The sequence below is a fragment of the Nothoprocta perdicaria genome, unplaced genomic scaffold, assembly GCF_003342845.1.
Source record: "Nothoprocta perdicaria isolate Ctin4 unplaced genomic scaffold, notPer1 scaffold_361, whole genome shotgun sequence".
NCBI lineage: Eukaryota > Metazoa > Chordata > Aves > Tinamiformes > Tinamidae > Nothoprocta > Nothoprocta perdicaria.
The window spans coordinates 519058-546890 of NW_020455601.1; the positions used below are offsets into that span (position 1 = coordinate 519058).

A 27833-nucleotide genomic window follows, 5' to 3' on the forward strand; every position below is an offset into this window, starting at 1 on the left:
CCTTCCCTTCCCTTCCCTTCCCTTCCCTTCCCTTCCCTTCCCTTCCCTTCCCTTCCCTTCCCATTGGTTGAAACTCATAAGTACAGGTCTATTTGACACCTATGGTAGGACAAGTCCATTTGACTTTAGAAAGTGTTCTTCCAGACATGAGAAGAGAGAAGAAATCTTTCATTTGGTTTCAAAATATCAAACCACATATGTTTTAAAGCTTTAGATTGTACGCATTTTGTGCAGACTGATAGCACACTATCCTGTCTATATTTTTTTTTCTTTCTTATATGTGTACCATTTGACAAAAATATCTATTCCTATCAGGCATTCTTTACATGTATTTAGTAATGTTCCTATGTCACAGTGTAAAAGTGCTTTCATATCTATTACTGCCTTATTTAAATTGTTCTACCGAATTTCTTCTTTACAGCATTGTTCTTGTGTAGTCTATAGTGTTGGAAGAACTTTAGTTCTAGCCTGACTGTCCAAATGCTGGTCAGAAGTATGAGGATCATGCTCCAGCACTGGTACATGTTGGAAAGTCCTTGAGGCTTACACTTGCATAACTCAAAAGATGAAAGAAGGAGGCTCAGTGAGTTAAAAATAGTTTCGGTTTCTATATGAAATTAAAAATATACTGTGAACACCTAACTGTATGTCTGTTTACCTTAGAACATATATAGGAACCATCTCATCTTTCTCAGGGCCCAAGACATGTTTTATCGAGACATGTCAATCTCAGTGCCAAAGTTTCCCTTACACTTTATTCCAGTACCGTTATAAAAGAATTTTATTTGCTCATTCAAGAGACATAATATATTTCTCCATTTTTAATAGTTTTAATATAATTTTACCTTCAAAGCTTTCTTATAGTCTTTGACTGATTTCTATGAAGTGGAGTCTAATRTTTATTTTTGTCTTATTCAACTCTTCAGGAGGAGATGGGAAAGGATTTGACACCCTTATAATTTCTCCGTATGAAAGAAAGTTATTTTTTAAGCTCCGTAAAATCAGTGGTTCCCCTGAGATACCGCAAGGGAAATGGGCAGTCTTGGTACATATTATGGTTATTAGCTAATATTAATTCATTAAATTACATGTGGATTACCAACAGTCGTGAATCTTCCCATTTCACAAACTTAAAAAGATTAGGCACAATTTTCACATTGTACTGCTTTGGTAATATTTTGCACTGGTTTTATTTGAAAGAAATGGAAACCATAAAGATAATTCAAATTAGTAGCAATATTTTTGCTAACTCTTTGAGTTAGAGGAAAAAGTGGACTGAATAAATGTGTTGTTAGCATACTATATTCTGAGTATCACAGTTACAACATATGTATTTTTTGGTTTATACGCTTCTGTGATACTGTTCTTTTTTAGTCATATTGCATTCAGTATATTTCACTTCATGATTTAAATGCTATAAAATATTTATCTTGTTTATTAATTATTTGAGTAAAAAAGAAAAAAATACAGCACTCGCTACTGTTTCCTGTATTCATTACTAAGAGAAGATCAGTTTAGACAAGCAAAAGGAGTCAGTGATGCTTCTCCATTAGCAGTTTTGCTTGCATCAGCAGTGTGCTTTTGAAGTGAGTCTCTTAGTTGCTTCCGCTTACCACACTTCAGTGTGCACTGTGAAGCGGGATCTGAGTGGACAAGTTAGATTCCAGGTTAGCTAAGACAAAATCATAATGTGCAGTCCAGAAGCACACCTGCTGTGCTCCAACCTGCTAATAGGACACAGCTGTGGCTGCTATAAAGTGAAGTCCTGCAATGTAGAGTGGAGACATCAGATGTTCAACACCATCTGATTCATTGCCTGTATCCCTCCCTTCATTCTATATAGTCCTGTTGTATCAGACTGATTGCTAAAGTAGACTTAGCCATAGAAGAATCTTTATTAATAACAGAAGAACTTCTTGTAGAAAGATAAAAATCACCCAAACCAGTAAGCATTCTCATAAAAGTATATCATATATTTAGGATTAATTCTTGCAGAAGTTTGTGACAGCTTAAAAATTAGTACAATTAGTAGAATCTTTAATATTCAAGTACTTCACAGTCTGTCGACTGAACCCTGGTGTCACAGGCTTATGCCACTGCAAAAGGTATATTGTTCAAGACATGATATAAAAAGCATTGTCACAGCACCATATAAATCATAAAGAATACTCAGAAGAATAAACTTACTAAATTTCAGATAATTAGGAAAGCCAGGACAAACAGTTCATTTGCATACAATGTTTAATATTTCTTTTTCCATGTACCTGAAAAACAAAATTTGCATGATTGGTCAGACACTGTATATGTTTTTCAGAATATGCCATGAGGAGAAGGTAGTTTTAAATAATAGAGAAGAAAGCAAAAGCTTTTTTGGTATATGTAATTTATTAAGCTGTCTAGTTCATGGAATAACTGAAGATTTAATCCAGAATACTGAGATGATCAGATTTATTGACTCTAGTAGAGTATTTGAAAATATTAATTTTGAAATACAACAATTTGGATTTTTTTTTTTAGTTGATATTTTGTAGGCTATTAAATGAGGAATTCTGAGGACTGACTGACAACTGGTAACAAAATATTCTGTACTTTAAAAGTGAAAAAGAACAATATTTTCCTTCCACAAGGGTGAATGGGGTACATTCGGCAAATGGCTAAGAGCAATCCAGCATAAAGTTGTACCTACATTGTTTCTTTTTTTTTTTTTTTTTGTTTTGTTTTGTTTTTTGTTTTTGCTTTTGCTTTGTTTTTGCTTGTATCCCTTTCTGAATTTGAAGGAATCAGTCTAACTCAGCATTCTCAAAGTGATGTAAGGACATTTTGATGTATGAATTACTTGAAACATTGCTATAGTCATATTTTCTCATTTACTATTCCTGTAAATCAGGAAAAAATACGTTGAGGATTATAGACACTATGCTGTTGTAGAGAGAAAGAAGAATTAGGTCTATGAAGTTATTTTCCATTTGAAAGGCCTCCAAAAGTGTGGAAAATTTGGTATTTGGATATAAGTATAAGGATGATAAGCTACTGAAATATTTCATACTGAAGTATCAAATTTTATTCCTGCTGACTAGGCAATCATTTTTTATTTATTTTTTTCTTACAGGGTAGAAATGTATAATGCATAGGAAAAGTCTAGCTTGTTATTCCATTACAATGAAAAGTTTTCAATCATACTTAGGAAAAACAGATAGTCATTTCTTAAGTTTCCATAATCATGGCATAAATGGGATGCCATAAATTAGTCGAATGCTTAACTTGTCCTCCTCATATATTTTATGCACATGATATGGGAAGAGTAGACATATGGGAATTTGCCTGACATATTCTTAAGTTTTCTTTTTAACTTGCAGGGTTACAGTGCTGCATAATGTTTATATTAAAAACTGTTAAACAACTCCTCTTTCTCCTGCATGTTTATAATCCATATATATGTGGACTATTATCCTCCCCTCTCATCTCTTCCCCTTTATCACTTAGCTGTTGTTTAGGCAAGCAATACATATTTCACTCTTTTAATTTTCCTCGTTAGTAGCTCCCAGCCCTGTGTTCATCTTTATTGCTCTATATTGTCTGCCATGAATTTTTCAATATCTTCCTGATAATAAAAAGCCCAGAATAAAAGGACTGTATTATGGCTTCAGCTAAACAGGAAACAAGCAGAAAGCAACAATGTTGTGTTCTCATTGTGTGAGTCAAATCGACAATTCATATTTATTTGTTTATTTGTATTAGTACTCTGAGCATTTTCCAGTCTTGCTGCTTTTCTATTTTATTCTTTCTTCTGAATTAAGGGAACTCCTAAGTTGATGTGAATCCCTCTTAAAAAATTAGGAAGGCAACGTAGTGACAGTTTATCTAAGTAAACTGTAATCTCAGTTTAGCAAGTATTGGAGTGATAGCAGTGATGAAATACACCCACAGATGTTTACAAGTATAGGAAATGACAGAGGTACATTCATTTGGGAACAATTCCCACTCAGAGTGAAATGGATATTCAATTCATATTTATCTTATGATCAAAAGAAATTGTGAAGTCTCCAGCCTTAAATAATTTGGAATAGGCAGAAAGGTGATGGAAAGAATTCCAGATAAAAAATATGTCTCCAAGAGTGAAATATAGGTACTATGATACAGCGGTGCACTATGTTTTTCTCAGTCCAGAGCCTTACGTCATCAAGCTAAAAGAGCTTGAAAAATATTTAGATTTATTTATTGCACGCATGCGTATTCATATTTCTACACTTTGCTCTTTGTTGTGTGTTACATACCTTTGCAAAGAACATGCATTTTATTAATTCTCTTCAATCCACAGCACAAGATATCTGGAGTGACAGCCTCATAGGTACCAAAGCTAGCTAACGGAGTTACGTTAACACAGATGAAGAAGAGATAGTCAGAGATTACACTTCTTTTTTTTTATATTCCATATCTGGGAACAGCACAGAAAAGGGTACAAAATTAAAGGTGTAAATTGCTCTAATTAATTCTAAATTTAGAATTTGACCCAAAGAAGCTAAATGTGTGCAGCCTGGCAAATAAAAAAAAAAAATAGAGCAGAAAAGCAAAACAAGAAAAAAGATTACAAGAATTGTTAGGTCATACAAGTTAGAGTGAGGATAAATGAGAAGGAAAAACAGGCATATGTGGGTAAGGCCAAGCAAGACTGAGCTCCCAGCAGATGGAAACAGGATGAGAGTATATACCAGCAGGTCAGCAACTGGGCCATGTCCAGACTGTTTCCAGATTAAAAGCTGATAATCACAAGGATTAATACTCTGGTCTACCACTAGGGAAGGCAGCTTGTCCTCTATGAAGTAAGTTTGTGGTTGGAGTTAAAGAAATAAAAATATGATATATTTTCTAGGGCTTTCAGAACCTTGACAGATACTTTCACTCTTAGAATGATACTTTGTCATTCATCATTTCATGTATTTCTCTCAATCTATCTATGGGCTATGTGAGAACATTTTCCTGAAGGCTGTTTTCAGTATGTTCTGAAGATTACATTTTGTTCTGTATTGTGTAAGCCACAATATCACATGCAACATTTTCCCTTTGTCTAATATTTTAATAGTTAGAGATGATGGGCCATTCCTGGACAGTGAAAACAAGAAGTATTTTTTTCAAAATGAATTTGATGACTGGTTTTCAGATAGGATGGTGCACATTGGTGGTTCAGGTGCTTTGTCTTGCTTCCAAAATGTTCTCCAAGCAGGCAGTAATGCTCTATGGAAGATGGAGTGACAGGAGGTCCATCCTGATGACAGGTCCTTCTGAGACCTTTTGCACCCTAAGCATCTGTATGCCCAGACTAAAAGAAAAATCTGAGGTATTTAGCGCTGTGATTAAAATATTTTTTCTTCTGTGTATTAGGTACAAAAGATAACCTTTGAATTCTGACAGGTTTTATCTGTGTTTAGAGCAATTCTTAAGCTTCAAAGAACATTTGGGAACACAGTTTTGAACTGTAGCAGGTTGTGAATCAGATTGAATTCTCTGGAAAATTAGCTCTTAGGGTAATTAGCAAGATATGAGGGAAAGATGCTGAAGCCCAACCACTGAGTTTAGAAGAATAAGACTTATTGCAGTGAATTAAGTGATCGTCAATCTAATACATTTCCTTGCAGTTCAGAATTCTGGCACCTGTCAATAACCTTTACCAGTAATAGAACTTGGACAGACCTGGTGTGAACCCAAGTCAAACTGCTGCTGTCGACAGTGATTTTTTTTTTCCTCCTGTGATTAGTTTGATCTGCTGGAAATATAAATATAAGTGATGATGAACCGTATGTTCAACACTTTCTTAATCTGTTCTCAAAATCAGATTCTACTTTTGGCTTCTTTAGCAGCAATAGAGGTAATGCAATAACATAAGGTAGATTTTTTTTTTTTTAACTCTAAAGCATTAAGATACTGTTCAATAATGTCTTGTAGAGGATACCACTAAATTTGAAGTGAAGTTTTGAAAGAGAAGCTAAGAGAATTGTTCTGTTTTTCTTACTTCTGAATATGTATGCCCCAGTATTCAACAGATACATAAACCTTCCTAATGTTGTGTGGTAATGTTGATTTCATTAAATGCTATTAGCTTTTTATCTTAGCTGTACAGTTAAATACCTTCAAACTGATGTGTGACACTGTCAGAAAAAGAGGCAGATTGTGGAATGGGAAATGCAGCTTAGGATCATCAGGATTCACACTGACACTAAGAAATCCTGAGCATCCTGACTAAACACAATACAACAATTTAATATATATTTGATTGTTTACTGAGTAGGAGAAAATTTGCTCTTAAAAGCGACTGCATAAAATTATACTTACTCAGTAGACAAATTCCATGTGAGAGTCATACCTGCCTGTTCTGGTGATAATTTTTTTTTCCTACTTAGTATTTCTATTAGTCCTGCTGAGTTTAATAGAAATGAGAGAGAGCACGTTACAGTCTATTATTTCTTGAGTGTCATCCACAGAATTGTTTGTTATGTTCCACTGACTAACACCTGCGCAACCCAGTTGCATGCTCTGGGACCGTACATTTTTGCAATGAGAATAGACTCTGAAGATAACAAAGGTTTTACTTTTGCAGCAAGAGACATAATGCATCTTGTGGAATGGTTATTACTAGCGACAATGCAGGAGAATGATAGAGCTTGTCTTCACAAGACTCAGCCAAGGCTGCAACACAAGAAGCTTGCTTTTTCCACTTGCCCATTGAGTTTGTTTGAAATGCAAACCATGGGAAAACATTGCTGTTTTTATACTACCACTTTTCAGTAGACAGTCTTTAATAGAAAGACTGATTACTATCTTAATGATGTTTTTATGATCAGAGTGGTTAATGTAATTTGCTTTTTTGACAGCAAACATTTAATGCAGTAGATGTGCTATTGTACAACCACTCTTCTGCTTGTACCACTATTTTTACGTATTTATGGGCACAACACAGCTCTATTACTGAACGAGTACACTGTCTTAGAAAAGAATTGAAGAATTTAAAAGTGCATTCTTATTTTTAATTCTCCTATCTAGCTACTGTTTTGGTCTTCCATTCTTTGACCTGTGTTTTAAATAGCTGCCGAGCAGACTGAAAGATATTCCATATCCAGTGTTGCCATTAGCACTGATCATTGGCTTTCTATTGCTTGTTGTGGAAAACATGATTTAGACTTTCTCAAATAGTCTTCCCAGAAAATAAACCAAAAAAACACAGATCTTTTTGTTGTTTCATAAATAGTATTCATCACATTAAATTAAATTAAAGGAGAAAAGCAAATCAGGAAGAAGCAATAAAAAGAATAAAAGTGAGGCAGTCAGGCAAAGAATGAACAAAAAGCTCCCAGAAGAACCTGTAGGACCATGAGAAGGAGAAAGAGTTCACTAGTTAGGAATATTAGGAATAGAGTAATGTTGAAAAAAATATTACTTTTGAAGATATAATAAATGAGCAGCAGGATGAGAATATAAATTTCATCTATGAACTGCAAGTGAAGACATTAGGCAGAATTTACTGCTTAGTTCAGAATGTTTATTTTTCATTATATTTGAAGTCTATACAACCTTGATCTTCATTAATTTGACTGATATGCTTGTGATTGTTGTTTGTGGATGTTGTAATTTATTTGTCTTATTTTTTTAAAAAAATCTAGATCTCATTTATTCAGAAGTACTTTAGCTTCTGAACATTTTGGAAGGGAAAAAGGGAGAGAAAAATATCACAAATAAGAAATTTCATCTTTATGTGTAGAAACATTATTTGAAGAAAAAAATATTGATTTTTCAATATATGTGTTGTTTTTTTCACTTCTGAAAGTTGTTAATATTTGAAAGTATCTGTTAATGTATGAGTTCTGGAACTTTCAGAATGGAGAAATTATATTTGCTCTTCCTTATAAATCTTAACGAATGTAAGTGTTCTGTCATTGTAACACACAGACCTGTGCTGATTTACATGATTTGAGGAGCCCTGCAGAATTTCTCTATGGGGCAATACACATCACAGTTTGTTAAATTCAATTGTTGTTCTAATGTATCCCACAGAAGGTGTAAGGCAAAAGTGAAAATGCTTTGAGTATAAATTTCTGAACATTACAATTGGAGACAGAGGGCCAATCAATGAGACTGTAATCCTATAAAAAATACAGAAAGATCAGATTGCTTGTAGAAACAGAATTGCTTTAGTATGGATGCATGGATGGTGATAGTGAAGGAGCTGGAAAAGCTCCATCTGCTTCGTATACAAAGTGATTAGATTGTGATCTCTTAGTCCAAGAGGATAGAAATGATACACAATTCTGCCAGGAAGAGACATGCAAATTGGATCAATTAAGCTTGGAGAGCACTCAGAGAATCTGGTAGAGAAGTTTACATGCTGAGTCAAGTGAAACTTAGCAAAGATCAATCTTGAATGCTGGGGGCAAGCATTACAGTGATTTAAACTTTAATCTTCAAGAATAATACATTGTTTTCAGATTTGGTTATAAAAAGAAAATGATCAGATACTGTAATAAAAGTTTCCTTTAGGAAATTCTTGATGCTATACACAAAATATATGACAGAAATTAGTAGCAGTAATCTTAGCTCAAATATTTCAGTAGATAAAAGTAAATTTAGATGATTTATCCTGTTTGTAGTTAATGGAAAAAGTAATGTTAATAACTCATTTACCTTCAAGGCTGACCRCAAAACTTAAGAAATGGGAGTGTTCTTGTAAGGATCTCATTGTCTGTTCAATTTTTATTGAATGGTAGTTCACTCAGAAGGGAAACAATATGAAAGTGATTATTAGATAAAAGTTCTCTAATTTCATCAGGGACCTTCTGTGAATTCAAATTATGTAGATTGTGTAAAACCTTTTGTAATGGTGAAAAGACATACTGTATCAGAAAGTCAGAGAGCTTGTCATGCAGATACAAACGTTTCAATATTTGTGAAGTATTGAAACCTTCAGAAATGAATTTCTGAAGGAAAAGTTTGAACATTTTCAGTAGAATCCAGATGGCTTTCAGAATTAGTAACAGGTCTGAATAATTTGAATTTTAATGTAGGTTCAGCAAGCACATGGGACCAATGTAGACTAACACCTGCCATTCAATAATTTCTTGTAACTGGGTCATCAATGGGCTATAAATTGATTATATCACCAGTATTTAATAGCAGTGACCAAGAATCACAGCAAGAATGCTGCAAACATGGATAATAGACATAGTATTAGTGATATAGATGCCAAAACTTGTATCTATGGATTTTTATAGAAAAATGATGAGTGAATTTATATTTTAATCCATGAATATTTTTCACTCATCATTTTAAATGTCAAAATATGTTTTAAGAAAACAAGGAGTAATGACTGCATATGAATTTGATAGAATTCTTGGTATTAAATATTCCTCATACTCACCAAAACATGAAAAGGCAAAAGGACAAAGACAGCATTGCCTTTCATGTACACTGGCAGGACCTATATGCAATTGACCTAATACTGTACAAGCAGTCTGGCAAACTACAAGGCAGTTTGATTTGGTTCTGGCATACTAATGATTATCATACCCGACCCCAAATGTTTTCTGAAAAATGGCACAAGACACATGCATTAAAAGCATTTCTTTCTATGGTTTTAATCCCATGGAATAAAAAGATGTCTCTCAAAATATGAGTTGCTGCCTGGATAGCAGTATGGTTATATCCAGAGGCTCTTGTAGACCGACTAATTTTAATGGTAAGAAAAAAAAAAAAAAAAAAAGAAGAAACCAAACCTTGTATTCATAAGGTATAGCTACATAATCTGAACAGTTTAAGACAGACTTTCAAACATCTGCATTTACTGTGGATGCCGTGCTTCAGCTTATTCAAAATGCTGGATGCCTACAGTGTGAATTTATGTAATGGAATCACTTAAGCCTTTAATATTATTTCTTACAATTAGTCTGTGTGATGCACACAACTGTTCATTAATGTATCCTTCTTTTGCACAGTCATTAACACTGTAGTTCATAAATGCTTTAGACATGTGCACAAACATAAGTTAGTTTTAAGCAAGTCCTGATGGCCAGAAAAGCATAAAACACAGATTTAGTTTGAATGTAACAGAGAGTTAAATTTCCTTACTCTTAGGAGTAAATTTTGAACAGTGGCCTGTTAATTAACCAACAACATATATCTATTCATGCATATGTATATTTAAACATATTTTTTAGAAAAAAAATGACATAAATCACCATTAGTGAAATATGTAATAAATAAACAAATAAGGGAAATTGTCCTCTAAACTACTGAAGAGACTAATTTACTTGGCAGTCCTTGTTTCACCTTACAGAAATCTATGCTGATGTGCAGTGTTAGCATTAGTAATAGTAGGTAGTAGAAAGCACTAGAGAATATTTAATATTCAAGCCAGATTGAAAAAAAAAAAAAAAAAAAAAGATATTAAAAGAAAGGCATACGCTTTGGCAAGAGTAACTTGTGTTTTGAGAAAATAAATTAACCGAAGAATTATTCTGTTCTTTTTAAGTGAACTTTGTATTTTAAAGTATGACCAGTGTCCACAGGAAAATATTTAAGCATTCATTTTGCTAAAGCAACAGTCGTGCATTGATTTCTCATACTATACTGACATATATAGCAATGACATATAAATGCTTCAGTACAGATTTTCATTGCTACCTTTTTATATGAGATCAATTATTCATATTAAAAACTTACAGTAAAATTTAATACTCAAAATTCTCTTTCTTGCTTTATTTCCTTGACCACTCTCAGCTCTGAGCTGTTATTGCTTTACCCATATCTCCCCAGGGACTAATTATGTGTGATATGGGCATTATGTCAATTCTTAATTTTGCACTTTAAATCTGGGAGTAGTTCCATAGATGTCGGTCACAATGCTCATGGGATTAGATTTGTGGGAATTCTTTAAGTTATTTCTGGATAACATGAAACATTTTATCACGTATAGCCAATATGATCAGATAAACAAGTATTTGATACCTTGTCCAGCAGACTGTAAGCTTTACAGGACAGATAACACTAGCTAATTCCAAACATATAAAACTAAAAGAAAAAGAATATCAGCTTAATTTAAAAGAAGCAAAACATAATAACTAACACTTATGCCCAGACATGTATGTTATCCTTTCTGTAAATAAACACAGGAGACGTAGAAGAACATATGAATTCTGTTTTAATAGTTTCATATATTTTAGTTAAGAAGTCTTCAGCTGATTTCAGAGAGCTACAGTCTAGTGTGGCTTTGGACCCAGTTAATTACATCTTTTCTGTATTGTAAATCTTTCGTCATTAAAATGATCATATCACGCTGCCTGCTGTAGTCCAGTACTTTATAAGCTTCTACAGACACAATTAGTCACAGTAATTACTTCAACTGCTTTACGCTTACACATTTTGCATTTTCCTTCTAGCCTGTTATGTCTTTGGTACCAATAACTGTTAAGATTACAAGTGAATTTTTAGTAGCATTAAACTTCTAAGAGCAAATGAAATTTCAGAAATAGATACAACATAAACCAAAAGCAGAAAGGGGGGGNAAAAAAAAAAAAAAAAAAAAAAAACCCTCTATACCCTGCAGGAATCTTTTTCTTTGTATTAATGTTCCTTGGAAGCAGGTCCCTATGAGAAAATCATTATCAACCAAGCAGTGCTGCAAACTATTTTGGAGAGCTGAAGCAGAAACAGGATAATCACTCTAACTATAGATCAGTAGTTTGACAAGAGAGAGACATACAGGAGGTGCAGTTTCTACTCTAGAAACAAGGACACTCAGTATAAGTAGGTATCTGATAACAGAAAAGACTTTAATATCAAAATATCAAATACACTTTGTTTGTAAAATGTATGTAAAATATGTTTGTAAAATATTGTTACAGATTTTCAAACAAACAGTTTATGTGATTATTTACTCACTCTTTGCCAGTACAGATAATTCTTTATATTACAGATTTAGATATATGTATAAAAAAATATCTTCAGTATGCTCTTGTGGTTGAAATTCCAGAGGTAAATTATCACGCCTAAGTAGAAAAGAGTGGTATAGGAGAAATGGCTTTCCAGTCAGCATATTTGCATTCTTGCTTTTATTTCCAAAAGTAAGAAAAAAGTAAAAAGCATTCATTTTTCATTATTGTAGGTATACCCATTCTGCTGTTACCTTCCTTGTCTTCTCTCCCCTCTCTCGTTCTGTCCTCTATCAAAAGATAAAGTGCATTCTGTGGTCATAAAAATAGAATAAATCCAAAATTTAAAAGCTTAAATAATTCCTGATAAAATAAATTTCTTTTTTTTTTTTAAGTTATAATGTATAGAAGCATAAATTTCTGTATCAGTGTAACCGTATGTATAAATGAATTTATGAATTCATTTTAAAAAAGTGTCTACTCAGGATAAATAGCTTTTTTTTCCTGCATGTGTTAATATTTTGTGAGTGGAGATAGTTTTCTGTGAAGTGGGAGAAATAAGATGGGAGGAACAGTGAAGCATCTTGAAAGCTCTGTTTCTGCAGGCTGCTGCGTCTGTGCAAACCTTTTCATGTCTGTGGACTTCCTTGTCCAGGGACATACCTTTATAGAGTATGGTAGAGTCTCTGGTGTTTATTTGTCATGCCACATTTTTTGGGTTTGTTCACTTTCACAGGGATAGAACATCTTTAAAAATTTTTATTATACAGCTGAATTGAAAAGCAGTGACTTCAAGAGATTTTTGCATTCACTTCAGTGATTCTTGACAACAAAATGACTCAGATCACTGGACTATCAAATCCTTTGATTTAGTATGTAATAACAAAGAATATGGTGCATTGTGACCAGACATGGACCATGTGATAATACACATGGCATGTACTGGCTTGTTTGGAAGAGAATTTAGTCTCTTGCCTGGATTGGAAGTAACCACACATACCCAAATGGAAAAATAATTATTCAATAACATGTAAATAGAATATCATTCTGGTGCTATTGCCACAAGATTTAACTGTTTCCAGTATTGTATAAACAACTTTTGAGTTGTTGAGTTGATTTGCTTAATCACAAGCTAACTTATTCGGGTAGAAACAAAAGCATTATTTTATATGGTAACAAATAAGAGAACAAATCCACCACCTTAGTGATGGAATAAGTGTAGCAATGATGTAGTTTGATATTTGAAATGTTCAGAATGAGTACTCCAGGAAATACATTCTGATGCATTCAGAGTGCTTTGCAAAAGACTTTTCTAAGTATTCTAAAACGGAGTTATTTTTGGCATATAGTGAAAGGTCCAGTTCAAGCAAACCCATTGTTCATTGTGATCTGTTTTCCCCATTCTAAGCTTCAATTTCTGAAAAGTTTCAAGTGTGCACGAGAGAAAGGCAGAGTCTTTTCTTTCCATTCCTATTCTGAACATGCTATGTTGTCTGCAGGCTCTTGGTGGTGCTACAATACAGTATTGTTGGATTATTTTTTCCCCCAAAATTAAATTTTATGCAGTTAGTATGTCATGATACACAGTATACAGATGGTTTTTACCTCCCAAAGCTGCCAAACTGTCTTTTAAGAGTGTGAATGACAAATAGTCATTTCGGAGAGTGACAGGCCATGATGATGGCCCATTAAAACTCCTCAAGAATACTCAGCTGGCTACATATGCCCACTCAGCTCCATCTATAGTAGCAGCTGTTTCTGTGTTCTTCCTGAAGCTGCACTAATCTTAATGGTCTGGCTGCACAATTCCTTGTCGCCACAGGGCATTTAGTGCTCCTGTTAAAACTGGCAAGGGGAAGGTATAGTTTTATGACTACAGCATGTGATGAAATAGGGCAAAAAGAGGACACAATAAGGAGATATGTGGGTGGGTGTGCGTGTGTGTGYGTGTGTGTGTGTGTGTGTGTACATGATCACTGTATTGTTACCTCTTGCTACATAAAGAGCCAAATTTTTTATACATACATATATATACACACACACATACAGAACAATCATTATAGATACAATTGAGTAATACTAAGAAGAAATTTCATAAAAATGTGACCGAGTGCTCTTATCCAAACCAGTTTTCAGTATTTCCTATTATTTAACTCACTAGCCTTTAGATGACTGTTCTGCCTGTTAGTCCTAGGAGAATCTTCCATCTGAACTTTGTATTTCACTTAAAAGCTTTGATTGTTTACTTAGATTCTAACTGGAATTTTATGAAGTGTCCATTTTAGAATTTTGGCACTTCTATTTTGAATTTTGTTGGAATAATCAGCATCAAGAAATTAATTACTTTCTTTCTCTCTCATCCTTTCTCCTGCCTTTTTCAGAGGCTGGCAAAATGAAGTATTCACTTTACTTCATATAGAAGAAGTGATAAGGATATTACGCCCTATAGATAGTCATTGAAGAATACAATGGCTACATTTTTTTTAATCAAACTCTCTTATGCCTATCTCTGAATCTTTTACTTGGGAAACAACACTGGGAAACAACACTGGCAATAAAGACTAATTACTTATTCCATATTTGCCTTCTAGAATAGGCTATATTTCTGAATTTGGAGTTGCAGTAATGCATGTTTCTAGTAAAATGACACCTGCCCAGATTCAACTTGTAAATCCTATGATTCCTGTTACAATAAACAGAGCATGAAAAGAAAATGCTGATAATGTTATACTGCTTTACTCTCAATTACTTTTCTAGACTAACTGAAAAAATCAGCTCCACTTTATTATTTTCTTTCATTTGTACTTTCTCTTCACTCTTCACAGAATCACAGAATCACAGAATGGTTGAGGTTGGAAGAGATCTCTAGAGATCATCTAGTTCAACCCCCCTGCTTGAGCAGGGAACCCAGAGCATCCTAGAGCATGTGGCTCTTACTTACCTGTTTTCTCTCATCTGAAGATGCTCCTTTTCTACTTCTGTTCCCTGTCTCCTCTGCTCTGCTCCCTTTTCTTCCTTCAAGCACTTTTATCAGTCTGTTCTCCATTGGAATTCTGTTTTTGTTCCCCAGAATTGTCCATTTTATTCACTTTAGTTTGTGCCTTCTCACCTTTTTCTAGTTTCACAGCTTTCTCTCTTCCTTTTGTTTCCTTTATATTTATTTTTTTTTCTCATATTTTATGTTTCCGTAATCACGTACTTTCATGTATATCTTCACTAGAAGTTTGTTCTCACGGACTACATATATACTGTTGAATATATAAATATCTTTGAAGCCCAATTTCAGCAAGTAATATATGATTTACCTGCTGGTTTATAATATATAGATCTGTATAGTGTATAGATCTGTATCGCTCTATACTGTATATATACTTATCTGTATATATACTTCTATATATGTATAGATCTATATACTAATCTATACAGATCCATATCTAAAAGATCTATAGAAGGTTGTCAGGATTACATGATGCAAGATAAAAAAGCCATCTAGAGACCTCTTTGAGTTCAGGCAGCCTAAAAAAATGATGTGCATGTGGAGATACCAGGAATGCCTTTTGCCTCTGCCTTTGACCCTTCATCAGCTTGTAGGTCTTCAGCCAGCTCCAGTGCACACTAAATGTAATTTTAGGGCTGAAAAATATTTAGGGTGATGGGGTTTTGCACAGGCCTGTCACCAGCTGCCTGTATTAGATGAATATGTTGAGGTTATAATAGGGTCTGTGGCACTGGACCTTCTTGTGTTTCCACTTGACTACTACTGCTCTTGGCTGACAAGGAGAAAGTCTGGAGGCAACAAAGCAATGTATAAAAATATAAAAATACCACTATGTCACAGTGGCAAATTGTGCCTTTGTGGCACAGTTGTCTGTATTGGTTTCCTATTAATAGCCTTACTGAGACAAGGAAGCTTTGTCAGCATTACAAGCATGTCCTTCCAAATTCCTTCTTTTCAATCTCCTTTTAATTAGAAATATTAGGGGTTTGGGTATAGGCATTTATCTTTACTCCATCTCTTGTCCTCACTGTCATCTGTTATGCTGAAATCAAAGATCAGAGACCAGTATCTTCATTTCTGAGCCCGGGACCGTACTACATTTTTATACAAATTCATAAAGCTGAAAACAAACAAAGCCCTTCAGGAACTCCTTTATCACTTTCTCAGTTTTTCTGGGGCAAATGATTTCTGTAAGAAAATAATTATCACCCAAGTAATACTTTCACAAGTGCCTGGGTGTGATATGAATTTTGTGAACTACGAGCCTCCGTTGACATTAGTAAATTTTTAAGGAATCTCTTCTGAGCATGAAAAGGAAATTCAAAAGGCTATCTTAGGTACCTGTGCACGCTGTTAATATTGATAGGTGATTAGTGCTTCCAAAAGTAACAGTTATATATATATATATACATATATTTATAAATAACTAGTATGTGTGCATGTGAGGTCTTTACAATTTGCATAAAGTTAATATGTTTGCAAATAAGGTTTTACTCAGATGCTAGCTATGGAGCTGCTTAAAATGGTTCATTTTAAGAAGTAATTGAACTTGTTCCAAATCAACAACAATGTACTCTCCAGAACATTAACAAATATAGTCTTATATGTATAAAAAAATGCAGATACAAATATCTAGTATATTATGAATCAACACTTTAAAATATTTGCTTCCAATAATAATCTGAGGGAAAAAGGAGTTTCAAAACAATATAGTTGCAACCAAATTAAATAATAAACCAAAAAAAGCAGATGTTTTAAGAGGTAAGACATGAGTAAGATTTAAAAGAAATCTTTACCTTGCCCAACACTTGAGTTTTCAAAAAAATATTAGCCATGGTGTCACAGTGAGGAAGAGCTCCCAAAACAGTTCTTTGGGGAAGAAGAAGAGAAACATACCTGTTTGCTATTTTATGGGCTCCCAAACTGAAAATAAGAGAAAACAGCAAGCCTTACATTCAGAAGTCAAAGAGATCATTGCTGGCTAGGAAAAAAAAAAAAAAAAAAAAGAAAAGAAAAATCTTCTAGTGCAGTTGCAGTATCTCTGCTTACTGATAGGAATAAATTTCCTTTTTAACAGAAATACTGCATTAACCTGTGTGCATTAACCTGGCAGGTGATGCAAAATCGTGTTGACCTTGGCTATACAGATCTGTATCTACAAATGAACCAAACCCAGAAACTACTTAGTATCAGGGAACTTGAAGGAGATGGTTCAGTTAATTCTGGAGGTGTTACTTAGGAGGCGGTTTAGTTCCGTTCCCTAGAATAATCATGATCCTAAGGGATCACATAAACATAAATGCATTATTTGARCTTTAATTGCTGCAGGATCCAAAATATTCATTATGAGTTTTATGAGCAGTGGTGTCTTTACCACTAACTATCTAAAGACCTCTTGCATATATCTAAGTTAGCATTTGCTGGAGCTGTAGAGAGATTTAATGCTTGATTGCGGAAGATTTGAGTGTCCTTTTTCTAGCTTGATTTCAGAGACAGTATAGGGCATTCAGAAGGTTCTTTTTCACTAAAAATAAATAATCAAACAAAAAATAAAAACCTGAAATAAATAGAGAACCTCTCTGCCCCATACAGCTTGTGATTTTTCTTATTAGATCTGTACCCTCTGTTAACCTTTCTAAGACTTGAAAAGTTATCTTTCTGTTAAAAATGCATCTCTCTGCAAAAGAGCAGAAAAATGCATCTCTCTGCAAAAGAGCAGCAGCTCTCTGTTGTTTCCCTTCTGTTTTTATGTACTCTTGTACACAGTGTACTGCAGAGAACATTCAACACCAAAACATTGAAACCTTTAGGTTAAATGGATGTGGAAGGTAGCAAAGAAGCAATAAGATCAGCATATAATAATTGCATCAAGAACTGCATGTTGGTGTTGAGGTCACCTCAAAGCCAAGCAAACAAGAAAGATTATCATGAATGGATATTTTTTGGGAGATGGAGTAATGAAGTAGAGATGAAAGAAGTATATAGACCAGTATCAGTAGCATTCCTCTAATGCTACAGAAAAAAAAAAAAAAAAAAAAAAAAAAAGAGGAGTGGAGAATGAAGTTCATATCTTTGCACCATGGCCTAAATTACCATCTTCTCATGCAAGAACTTGTGAGGGGCACAAGAGCAGGACATTATTTTAAATATTTACTACAAACCAGGCCTGAAATGTACTACTACTTATCTCTCCCTAACCACTCCTAAACAAGCAAACTGAGAAAAAAAAAAAAAAAAAAAAAAAGATGAAGAGCTATTTCTAAAGCTAGTATTACAAGGTAAATGTTTAATATTTGTGGTGACTCCTTGGAATGTGAAGTTGGAAACTTCAAATATGGCTAATCGGAGGTCACATTGATGGTAGCAGAGTTGGAGTATGGTCCGGAAATCCTAGCTCCAAAAATCTTGTTAGTAGTTGCAAAGCATTGAGACATCTACACTAAGGATTTTGAAGATTACTATATAGAAGCATTATTGAAGAGAAATAAAGTTGATCCATAAACTGCCCAAACATAAATCTGAATTCATTGTATTTTTGAATAATCTTCTATTGTACATTTATGAGTTATCTCATTCTTGCACTTAATTATACATAGAATGTTCAAGTAAATTCTTTAGACTTTTAAATAGAACTGGCGGTATCGTAGTGTCAGAAATGATAAATTTGCAGCAGCGTAGCCTTCCTTGGAGTTAAAGATGTAAAGACTAATGCTCCTCTAGCTTGACCTTAGGGCCAGTAATGTTTTTTAAAGGCTTAGTTGAACAAGGTGCTGAGCACATTTCATAGCAGTACAAATAAGCAAGCTTATCCAGAGCCTCAGTCTTAAAGCAACAATGACTACAGCAACTCACTTTAGCCCATGGATCAGCAGTTTTCTAAGAAGACATGATTCCAAAAAGTGCCTTATATTCAGCATTTCACTCTATAGCACCAAAAACTTCAGTGAAATTCATGAGATTTACAAACCTCAGAGTGGGACTCATTAAAAAACAACATATTAATCAGAGAGCCACTAAATGAGGAAATGGGAAATGCTGAAACTACTGAATTCCCTGTTCTCTGGGGTGTAAATGCCGTAGTCAGTGTTTCTTTGAGAATTTACACCTCAGATGCTCCCCCTTGAAGGTCTCTTACTTCTATTTGGAAACACTGTTACAGAGTTATGCTGGACAAAGCTGGATGAAAATGCAAAGCCAAAAGGAAGCTGTGCAGCTCTGTGCTTACAATTTGTGGTGAGACTTCTTTACTGGGTACTGCACTGAGATGTGCCGAGTGCAGAGGCTGCTGCCACCATCTTGCACTCCCAGCAACTCAGGACCTCCGTATGCTCATCTCTCATCTTGTAGGAAGTTGCTCAACCTGATAAACTGCTGCTAACATGCTCTTTTTATCATCCAAAGAATCCTTATGTATTCCACAAACAGTGAAATTTTGGTAGGAAGAATGAGAGCATCTCAGTCATCACAGAAAGATTACTTTGTCAGGAATGGGATATGTAGAAAACTGAATTACCTCAAAAAGATGAAAACATTGAATTTTTATATTCCACAGCTTCATTTCCTAAATATTATGAAACCCTGTATTTTAGAGCCTATATTCTTTTAGAATTACAAAATCTAGTATTCTAGCACCCTGAAATAGGTCTGATAAACTAAAAAAAAAGAATGAACCACCACAAACCAAATAGATTTTTACTTGCCCAGGTCCTTTGTAAGGAGAATGTTCTTCCTCCAGTCATGTTGTAAAAAATAGCAAGAGGAAAAGCTGCCGTATTTGTGGGATGAACCCTGAATGAATACTTTTTTGAGTCAGTGCCGATATTATGGCTGAGAAATTCCCAGTGCTTGGCAAGCATTTCAAATGTGTAGAGCTTGAAAGAGCCCGGGTGTGAGCTGCTTGCTAGTGTCAACACTGAAGTTCCTGTATCTGGTCAAAAGCAGGATTTCAGATGTTGGGGGGAATTCCACCAAAGAAATCTCTCTCGTTAGATATCTCAAGAGGGAGGCAGGAACAGAACGAGGACGGATAAACTTTGTTGTGAAATATTATGCCTAATCTGCTTTAGACACCCTAGTCCTTTTGGGATCCAGCACAAAGCTCGGATTCCATGTTTTGTTTTAAGAGAGAGTGCATGGTAATTGCATGAATATGAAATACCCAACCAGTGTAGGTGAAATAATGTAAAAGAAATATGCAGCTTTTTACCCATCTGAAAAATTCAAAACCGATCACCAATTCTTCCCTACTGAAATAGGAAAAGCTTTTGCAGCTGTTCTAAGTTATGCCTGAGATAGCAATTTTCTGCAAGTGTATTCTGGAAGTGATTACAATCTCAGTGATACTCCCAACTGAGAGAAAAAAAAATGTTAGAGGAGGAAATTATAATGATGATGACAATAGAGTCACCTCCAAGCTCTATATGATACAGAGTTAGGGCAGGACAAAAGGAGATAAGAGCCGTAAAGAATTTGAGTGTCTTTAACATTATCCTCAACTATTCAGAAGTAATACTCCTCTTTTAATAAGCCAGCAAGTACTTGGCGTTTTACTGATGTTCTTTTCTCTTGTACCGTATTAAATTTTGATGTGTGTGGTTATTTAACATTATTATTCAGATCAATTACATTGATGATATGTATTTGAAATATATATGAGAATTGCTTGAACCTACATTCTGTAAAGAGAAATTGAGACTCAGTAGGTAGAGGTAGAAAAGAGCTGCAAAAAGCTGTGGAAACTTGTTCGGTTACTTAAAAGAGCTTGCATGCTCAGAAAAAAGTTCTCTTATGCAAAGCAAAGCAACCCCGCAATACTAATAGGAGACACATTTCAACACACTTTTTTCCATGCCTGCTACATGTAGTTCTGGAGAAACTACATGTAGCATTTCATGCTGTTCAGTTCTGATGATGTTATTTTCTGGTCTTTCAATGTTCTAGAACTGTATTTTGATAAGACCTACTGACTCCAGCTATGAAATACAGATACAGTATATAATTATCTAAATGCCACGTGGTCAGAGGATAGGGACAGTTCTTTGCTTTAAGACAAGCTTTGAGTGATGAATATGCTGAATTCATGCCTGATACATGAGTGGTGTGACTATTTCCGAAGCATTAATTGATCTGTACTTCTTTACTGTGTTTTTAAACTGCACTATCTTTAACACTTCCTAGCTATCTGTAGGCAGAAAAAAACACGTTGAGGAAGTGAACTTATCTGTTCACTAAAATGACTAGTGAGAGTAGTAAGTAAGACTCCAAAATTACCCAATATATTTTAATCTATTGGATATATATTTGACACTATACAATCAGCACTAAGGAAATGAGTATGCAGTTTGTCCATATATGCACAGAAGCAAAGAGATATTGACATTTAATTTATTGTGACATTTGTTTGAATTCTCATCCTTCAGTATAACAGCAAGCAGAAGTCAACAAATTAGTTTAATTTAGGTATTGTAAGTAATAGATAGTGTTTATAATCGTGTGTGTGTTCAGTCATGTGAAATTCCAGTTTGCAAAGACTAAGATAATATAATATGCATATGCAAATGATGTTGTTTGCGGGAAAGAATGAAATTTTCTTGCTCAGAAGAGCAAGCCGGCAGATTTTAATAGTCTTTCCCATGCCGTACATGATAAACATTCAGCTTGTCTTTCCAAGAACAATGAAATTTTATGTACTACTGCTTGACATAAGAATTATTTTTACATATCTCCATGCCACTGCCTCTCTTGTAAGTTAATCTCATCTCTCATCAATTTTTCACCAGCTTCACTCTGATGTTGATAAAGGAGATGGTTCCATCAAATACATCTTGTCAGGCGAAGGGGCAAGTTCCATTTTCATTATTGATGAGAACACAGGGGATATTCACGCTACAAAGAGGCTGGATCGAGAGGAGCAGGCCTACTACACGCTCCGAGCACAAGCACTAGATAGGCTGACTAATAAGCCCGTTGAACCAGAATCTGAGTTCGTCATTAAGATTCAGGACATCAATGACAATGAGCCAAAATTTCTGGATGGTCCTTACACTGCTGGAGTTCCTGAGATGTCTCCTGTGGGTAAGTGCAAAATATACTTTTGGTGTTTTGGGAGATTTCTTCCTATTGCCTTTTTAAATCTTTCATTATTTTTACTGTATCACACTAAGCTACTTAATTATCTATGAGCCACCTGCAACAGTTAGATATTTCAAGACTCAACTGGAAATAACATGCTTGATTAAGTATTTACCCTTCCAAAAATGTTGTGAAACTCAAATAGCTGTGCTGGGATTGAGATATGCATTTTATGTTGCATTTCTCATTCTAGGGCTCAGAGGCTTTGTTTTATAATTCTCATTAACAATAATAAGTTTCACACCTATGCTGTAGTACTAAGAAGTAATAACATATCATTTGGTTTAAATAAAGTCCATTCTCAACAAACTCTTCAAATTTTTTGTAGTGCCTAAAAATTTGGACAAGTATTGCATACACCAGTGTCAGTTTACTATTGACACTACAGTGTCATTTATTACTATAAATCCAGCTCTCCGGGAGAGACTATGTGCATTTAGCTGATATTGTGGTCCAATTTGAGAAAATTTTAAAATTTCAGGAATCTGAAAAGAATATCTTATAAACATATTTGCTCCTCTGTTGGAAAAGCAGTACTGGAAAAGCTCTTATTCCTGAAATCCACTGTTTCTTCACTGAAAGAGAAAAAATGCTCACCCTCTGTAAGGTGGTAGTGCATTCTACTGAAAGTTGAGTGAATTACCGCAGGTGAKAGTTTAGCCCTGAGAATTTTAGTGAATTCTTATTCACCTTGAAGATATAAGTATAAGCAAGAAGATTAAAAAAAAAAAAAAGAACTTCCGTTAACATTGGTAGAAACACATATATTTGAACACTTACATGAGGTTAAATGACTTGGTGATTGAAATTTCTTTGGCTGATTTTAAACTATATCAAAAATGGATTCTCTTATAGTAAGATTGCCTATGTATAATTTTCTACAGTTTCATCAATACCACTGTTTTTTAGATACTAAATAATGCTTCAAAATGAGAGAAAGAATTTTGTTTGCCTAAAGGTGGTGCAGTAATCATTAGTCAGCATTGCTTTTAGATATGAGACGCAGTTAAGAAAAAGAGAGATAATTTAAGACTTAAAAATTTAAATATTCATCCCTTCAAATACATGTTCTGTAGAAAGTTTTTTGGACTGAATGATCTCTTTCTAGTTTTGGAGATTTTTTTTTTTACTTTAGGACTAGATCTTATTTTACCTTATGACTGGATTATTTATATGAACTGTACAATGCAGCAATGGTTAGGTTTTTGAAGTATCTTTCACTTTCATCTTGCTTCCTGAATTCATAATATCTTTATCTTTCCTCCTTGCTTGAATGACTCCAGCCTCATCTTGTATTGTCAAATTGTTGTTTGGACAAAATCTGCAAATATGGGAAGTTTATTGCCACATAGATACCTATGCACCAACTCCTCACCCTTACTCTATCTATTCCAAAAGTACAGCGGGAAGCAATTCTTGAGGAGTTTACAGCATACACTGGAGAACGTAGGAACTGTTCTTCAAAGTAATCTGTTTTTGTATATTTCATTGATTCTTCACCACATGAATGATTGAAATAAATTATTTCCTATATTGATTTCAGCACCAAATATGTATTCATTTTAGGTGAGTTAGTTCTTGTGTGTATTCTTTTTCTTAACAGAGACCTGAGCATTCACTAGGATTGGAACTGACTAATGGCAATTTATCCATCCTGAGCTTCCTGAAATTATCCATATTAAACATCTTGGTTTCTATCACACAACTACAGAATACTGCATTATGGAATAAGGATTACCATTAAGGGAATGTGTTCTATTTATCTTATACAATAATTCATATTTTTCATACTTTATTTGTCATAATAATTCATAGCTTATTGTATAACAATTTTTAATCAAGTATCTAGGTGATTCATTATATATTGAGGACAAAGTCTCTCTTTCTCTCTTATTTTGTTTAAAAATTATATACCTTACCTAGGTATTCAAAAAAAAAAATGAAAGAGATCATAGGATTATAAAGCTACCTAAACTATCAAACTAGGAGAATTACAGCCTTTAACCTAATGGATAATTATGCAAGTATAATGATTCCGCATTATATTTGACAAATATTTTAGGATGTTACTGAGAGGCTAATTGAAGCCAGTCTTTTGTGTTATTTCAAATAACTTCTGGTCAGGTTCAAATTATATTTGGTTCAAGTCCTATTATAATGATTTTCCTGGGTGGAGGAAAAACATTGATGTCTTGTAAATCTCTTCATGGAAAAAATCTTCTCAGATATATAGCTTATCTGAAAGCCATAGTTTTAGTTTTCTTTTTCTTTTTTTTTTTTTTTAAATTTTTTAAATTTTCTCACACTGAGCAGTCCATAACACTGCATCTAGGGATTAAAGGAAGTATTATGGATGGCTTGATAGAAATGACGTACTTTTGGTAACACCCAATATTACTTAGAAATGTGGCACTGTGGAATTGTTTTGTGCATTGCATATATCATTGTACATTACATTGTATTTTCAAAAATAGTCTGAATTTAAAAGTCTATATTTAATTTATTAGTGAGATTAAAATTTATTTTATGAAAATTTTTGCAATTTCAAACATAAAATTTCCAAAGTTCGTCCAGTKTTAGACACAATTTTTTCTTTGAGTAGTTTTACCAAGATTTGAATACATTAATTCACACATATTTCCAGTGCAGATTAGGGGGCCAGTACAGATTAGACCTTGACCTCCTGGAAAGCAGCTTTGTGGAGAAGGATTTGGGAGGTCTGGTTGACAAAAAGTTAACCATGAGGCAGCTGTGTGCCTTTGTGGCCGTGGGATCCTGGCCTGCATCAGGAGGAGTGTTGCCAGCAGGTCAAGGGAGGGGATCCTGCCCCTCTCCTCAGCTCTGGTGAGGCCGCACCTGGAGTATTATGTGTAGGYCTGGGCTCCTCTATACAAGAGGGATGTGGAGCTTCTAGGGAGGGTCCAGTGTCGATCAACAAAGATGAGGAAGAGACTGAAGCATCTATCCTATGAGGAAAGACTAAGCGAGATAGGCCTTTTTAGCCTGGCAAAAAGAAGATTGAGAGGGGATCTTATCAATATGTGCAAATACCTGAGGGGAGAATGTAGGGAGGATGACGCCAAAGTCTTCTCAGTGATGGMTAATGACAAGACAAGCGGTAATGGGTATAAATTAAAACACAGGCAGTTCCATTTCCATATGAGGAAGAACTTCTTTACCGTGAGGATGACAAAGCTGTGGAAGAGGCTGCTCATAGAGGCTGGGAAGTCTCTTTCCCTGGAGATCTTCCAAACTCACCCAGATCTGAACCTGTTCCATGTGCCCCCCATGAGCAGGGGGATTGGACTAGAAGATCTCTAGAGGTCTCTTCTGACCTCAAACATTCTGTGATTCTGTGGTTCCATCTGCAAACTCATTTTAAAAACTTTGGCCCAATAGCACAGTTTTTTTAGAAAACTCTGTGTACAAGCTTCTAAAAGTATAAATTTGTGATGTACAAATGGTACCTTTGAAAGATCTCCAATTCAAAATAAATGTCAGCAAAACCAGCTAACCTTTATATGGCTCTGTCACAGAAAAGAAGAATTTCTGCAACATATCCTAAATGCTTAATCAGATGACTGATTCTTGACTTGTGCAATTCAAAGTCCAAATAATGCTCTAGAGACAAGATTCTTTCTGCAAAATAAACTCTTTCATTTTTCCTGACTTTAATATCCGAAATTGCATAGATCAGGTCTTCATGTTACTGTGATTATGTAATATCTAGTTAAATTTAAACTGGGGAAAAAAAGAATTCTGTGCTGGCCACACAAACATGAATCTGTTGCTCACTAGTATCAGTGAAGACAGAGGAATGTGTGGAGCATCCTTTGATTAACAGTAAACATATCTCTACAGTACTTACTTTAGATGCTGAAAAACTCTATGAAGTTGCTTCATGTAGGGGCCATTTTAATGAATTAGCATTTTATCTAGTCATAGATAGATAGAGAAATACATCTCTCAGGGTTTGTCCCCCAAATGTCTATCCATCAGTAAATAATCTCTGTTTCATATTTTAGACCCTATATAAAAGCTGATATGGATGTATAATCTGTAAGATGTATTTTAAGCGGTTTTTGAGAACCTAGAAGGTTCTCAGGTCTAGAGTCAGAAGGTCTAGAAGGTCATATACTTTAGATTAGGATTAGTGTTCTGTTTACACTTTCAGTCTTGGGCTCTGAACAATGCTGTAAATGTGAACTGATATAAACAAGATATAAACAAGATATAAACATGATATAAACAAGATTTACCAGGATACACAATTTGTTAGATAGATTGAAGGTAGGGGAATATTTGTAAGACTGTCCAATGTTACTTGTTTGTCCTAATCTTGGGAACATATAAGACATATCTATGTTATTGGTTTAGGAAGAAAAGGAGTTAATTTCAGTGTTAGAACACAAATTCTCCATTCCTGAAAAGATGTTGTAGCTGGAACTACTATGCAACTGCCTGTTTTTCCTCAAGCTGCAAATTTATGAACTCTTTACAGAAAACAAAACGTTTTAGGGAAAAGGAAAGGAGATAAGGAAAATAAATAAAGGAAAATCCATTGGAAAAAAAAAAAAAAAAAAGGACAGGAATTCCTATTCCCCTTTTGAAATCTTCCTTTGAGAGAATTTCTCTAGAAATCTTAGCATGCAAATCTTTATACATTATGTTTCCTTCTAACCAGTTTCTTATGCATAGTCTTTTCACGTAGTTTACATACCTCATGCTAGCTTGCATATTCTACCTATGTCAAAATCTCCCTGTCAACTCAAAGTTTTTGTGTTTAACTGATAGAGAATTAATGATAAAAGCAACTCTTTAAAAAAATATTTCTCTCTCATGAGGTTTGAGACGATGATTAGGATGAGAGGACCGGAAAAATATAATCCAAAATTTTAAGTTGCTGATTACACTCAAGTGGGATCAGTGCAGGAAGATTTAGTACTAGAATTTCTACTACCTTAAAACTTTTCTAAAGCAAATATGTATTTGATGAGTCAAATATTCATTTTGGGAGAGAGCAGGTTAGATTTAAATACTGGATTTATTCCTCTCACAAGATGTAGAAGCTTTGCTTGCTATGCAGTAGATTTTTATGGCAAACAAGTACATCTAAGCTCGCAGGATTTACAAAGTTTCTGTGTTGAGGTTACAGAGCTTGTCATTTCTTTGATCCTATATTGGTCTGCAGCCTTTGAAAGCAGCAAGAGCAAGAAGCAAAGACTTAACCGTATGTGAAGCTGAGAAGCAAAGACTTAACTTTGTGTGAGGCTTATAAGCACTTTGCCAATATTTGCAGATATTGTAAGCTTCATTGGCAGGGCTTTGAGACTTTGTAAATTTAGTAAGTTTGGCTTTCACAAAGAATACAGGATGTCAAATAGCCATTATGATATCCTTGCATCCAGAATCTGCAAACTCTGAGAAGTTCAATATAGGTCTCTGTATAAAATTACGTTATAGACCAATCTGTAGAAGCAGATTGACATACTGAAACAAGTCTCTTAATTGCTGGTGAATGGAGAAAATTGATGTCTTTTAAGTTCCATAGCCGATAAATCTGTCAATGGATTAACTACCAATTTTCTTTTTAAACTTTCTCTGTACTTAATAGTTATACATGAAATTTCAAGTTTAAAGTAACCTTCTTTCTATCCAAAAATATTAGACAGTCCACAAGAAGTAAAGATTGCATTTAAAATAGCATTGTAAGCTTAGTAGTTTATCATGGATACTTAAGGAAGAGAGATCAGGAATGCTGCTTGGCTAGACCATTTTACAAATGAAGACTT

The 27833-nt window shown here is 34.4% G+C and overlaps 1 protein-coding gene across 1 annotated transcript in view; it reads left to right on the forward strand.

Annotated features, from left to right (window-relative positions):
- The window catches only part of LOC112951680 (cadherin-7-like), a 50864-nt gene that overhangs the window by 16559 nt on the left and 6472 nt on the right, over nucleotides 1–27833 (forward strand). Inside the window, exon 3 of the mRNA XM_026044423.1 lies at nucleotides 21690–21984. Within this exon, the coding sequence (XP_025900208.1) occupies nucleotides 21690–21984 (295 nt within the window). The remainder of the gene's footprint in view (nucleotides 1–21689; nucleotides 21985–27833) is intronic.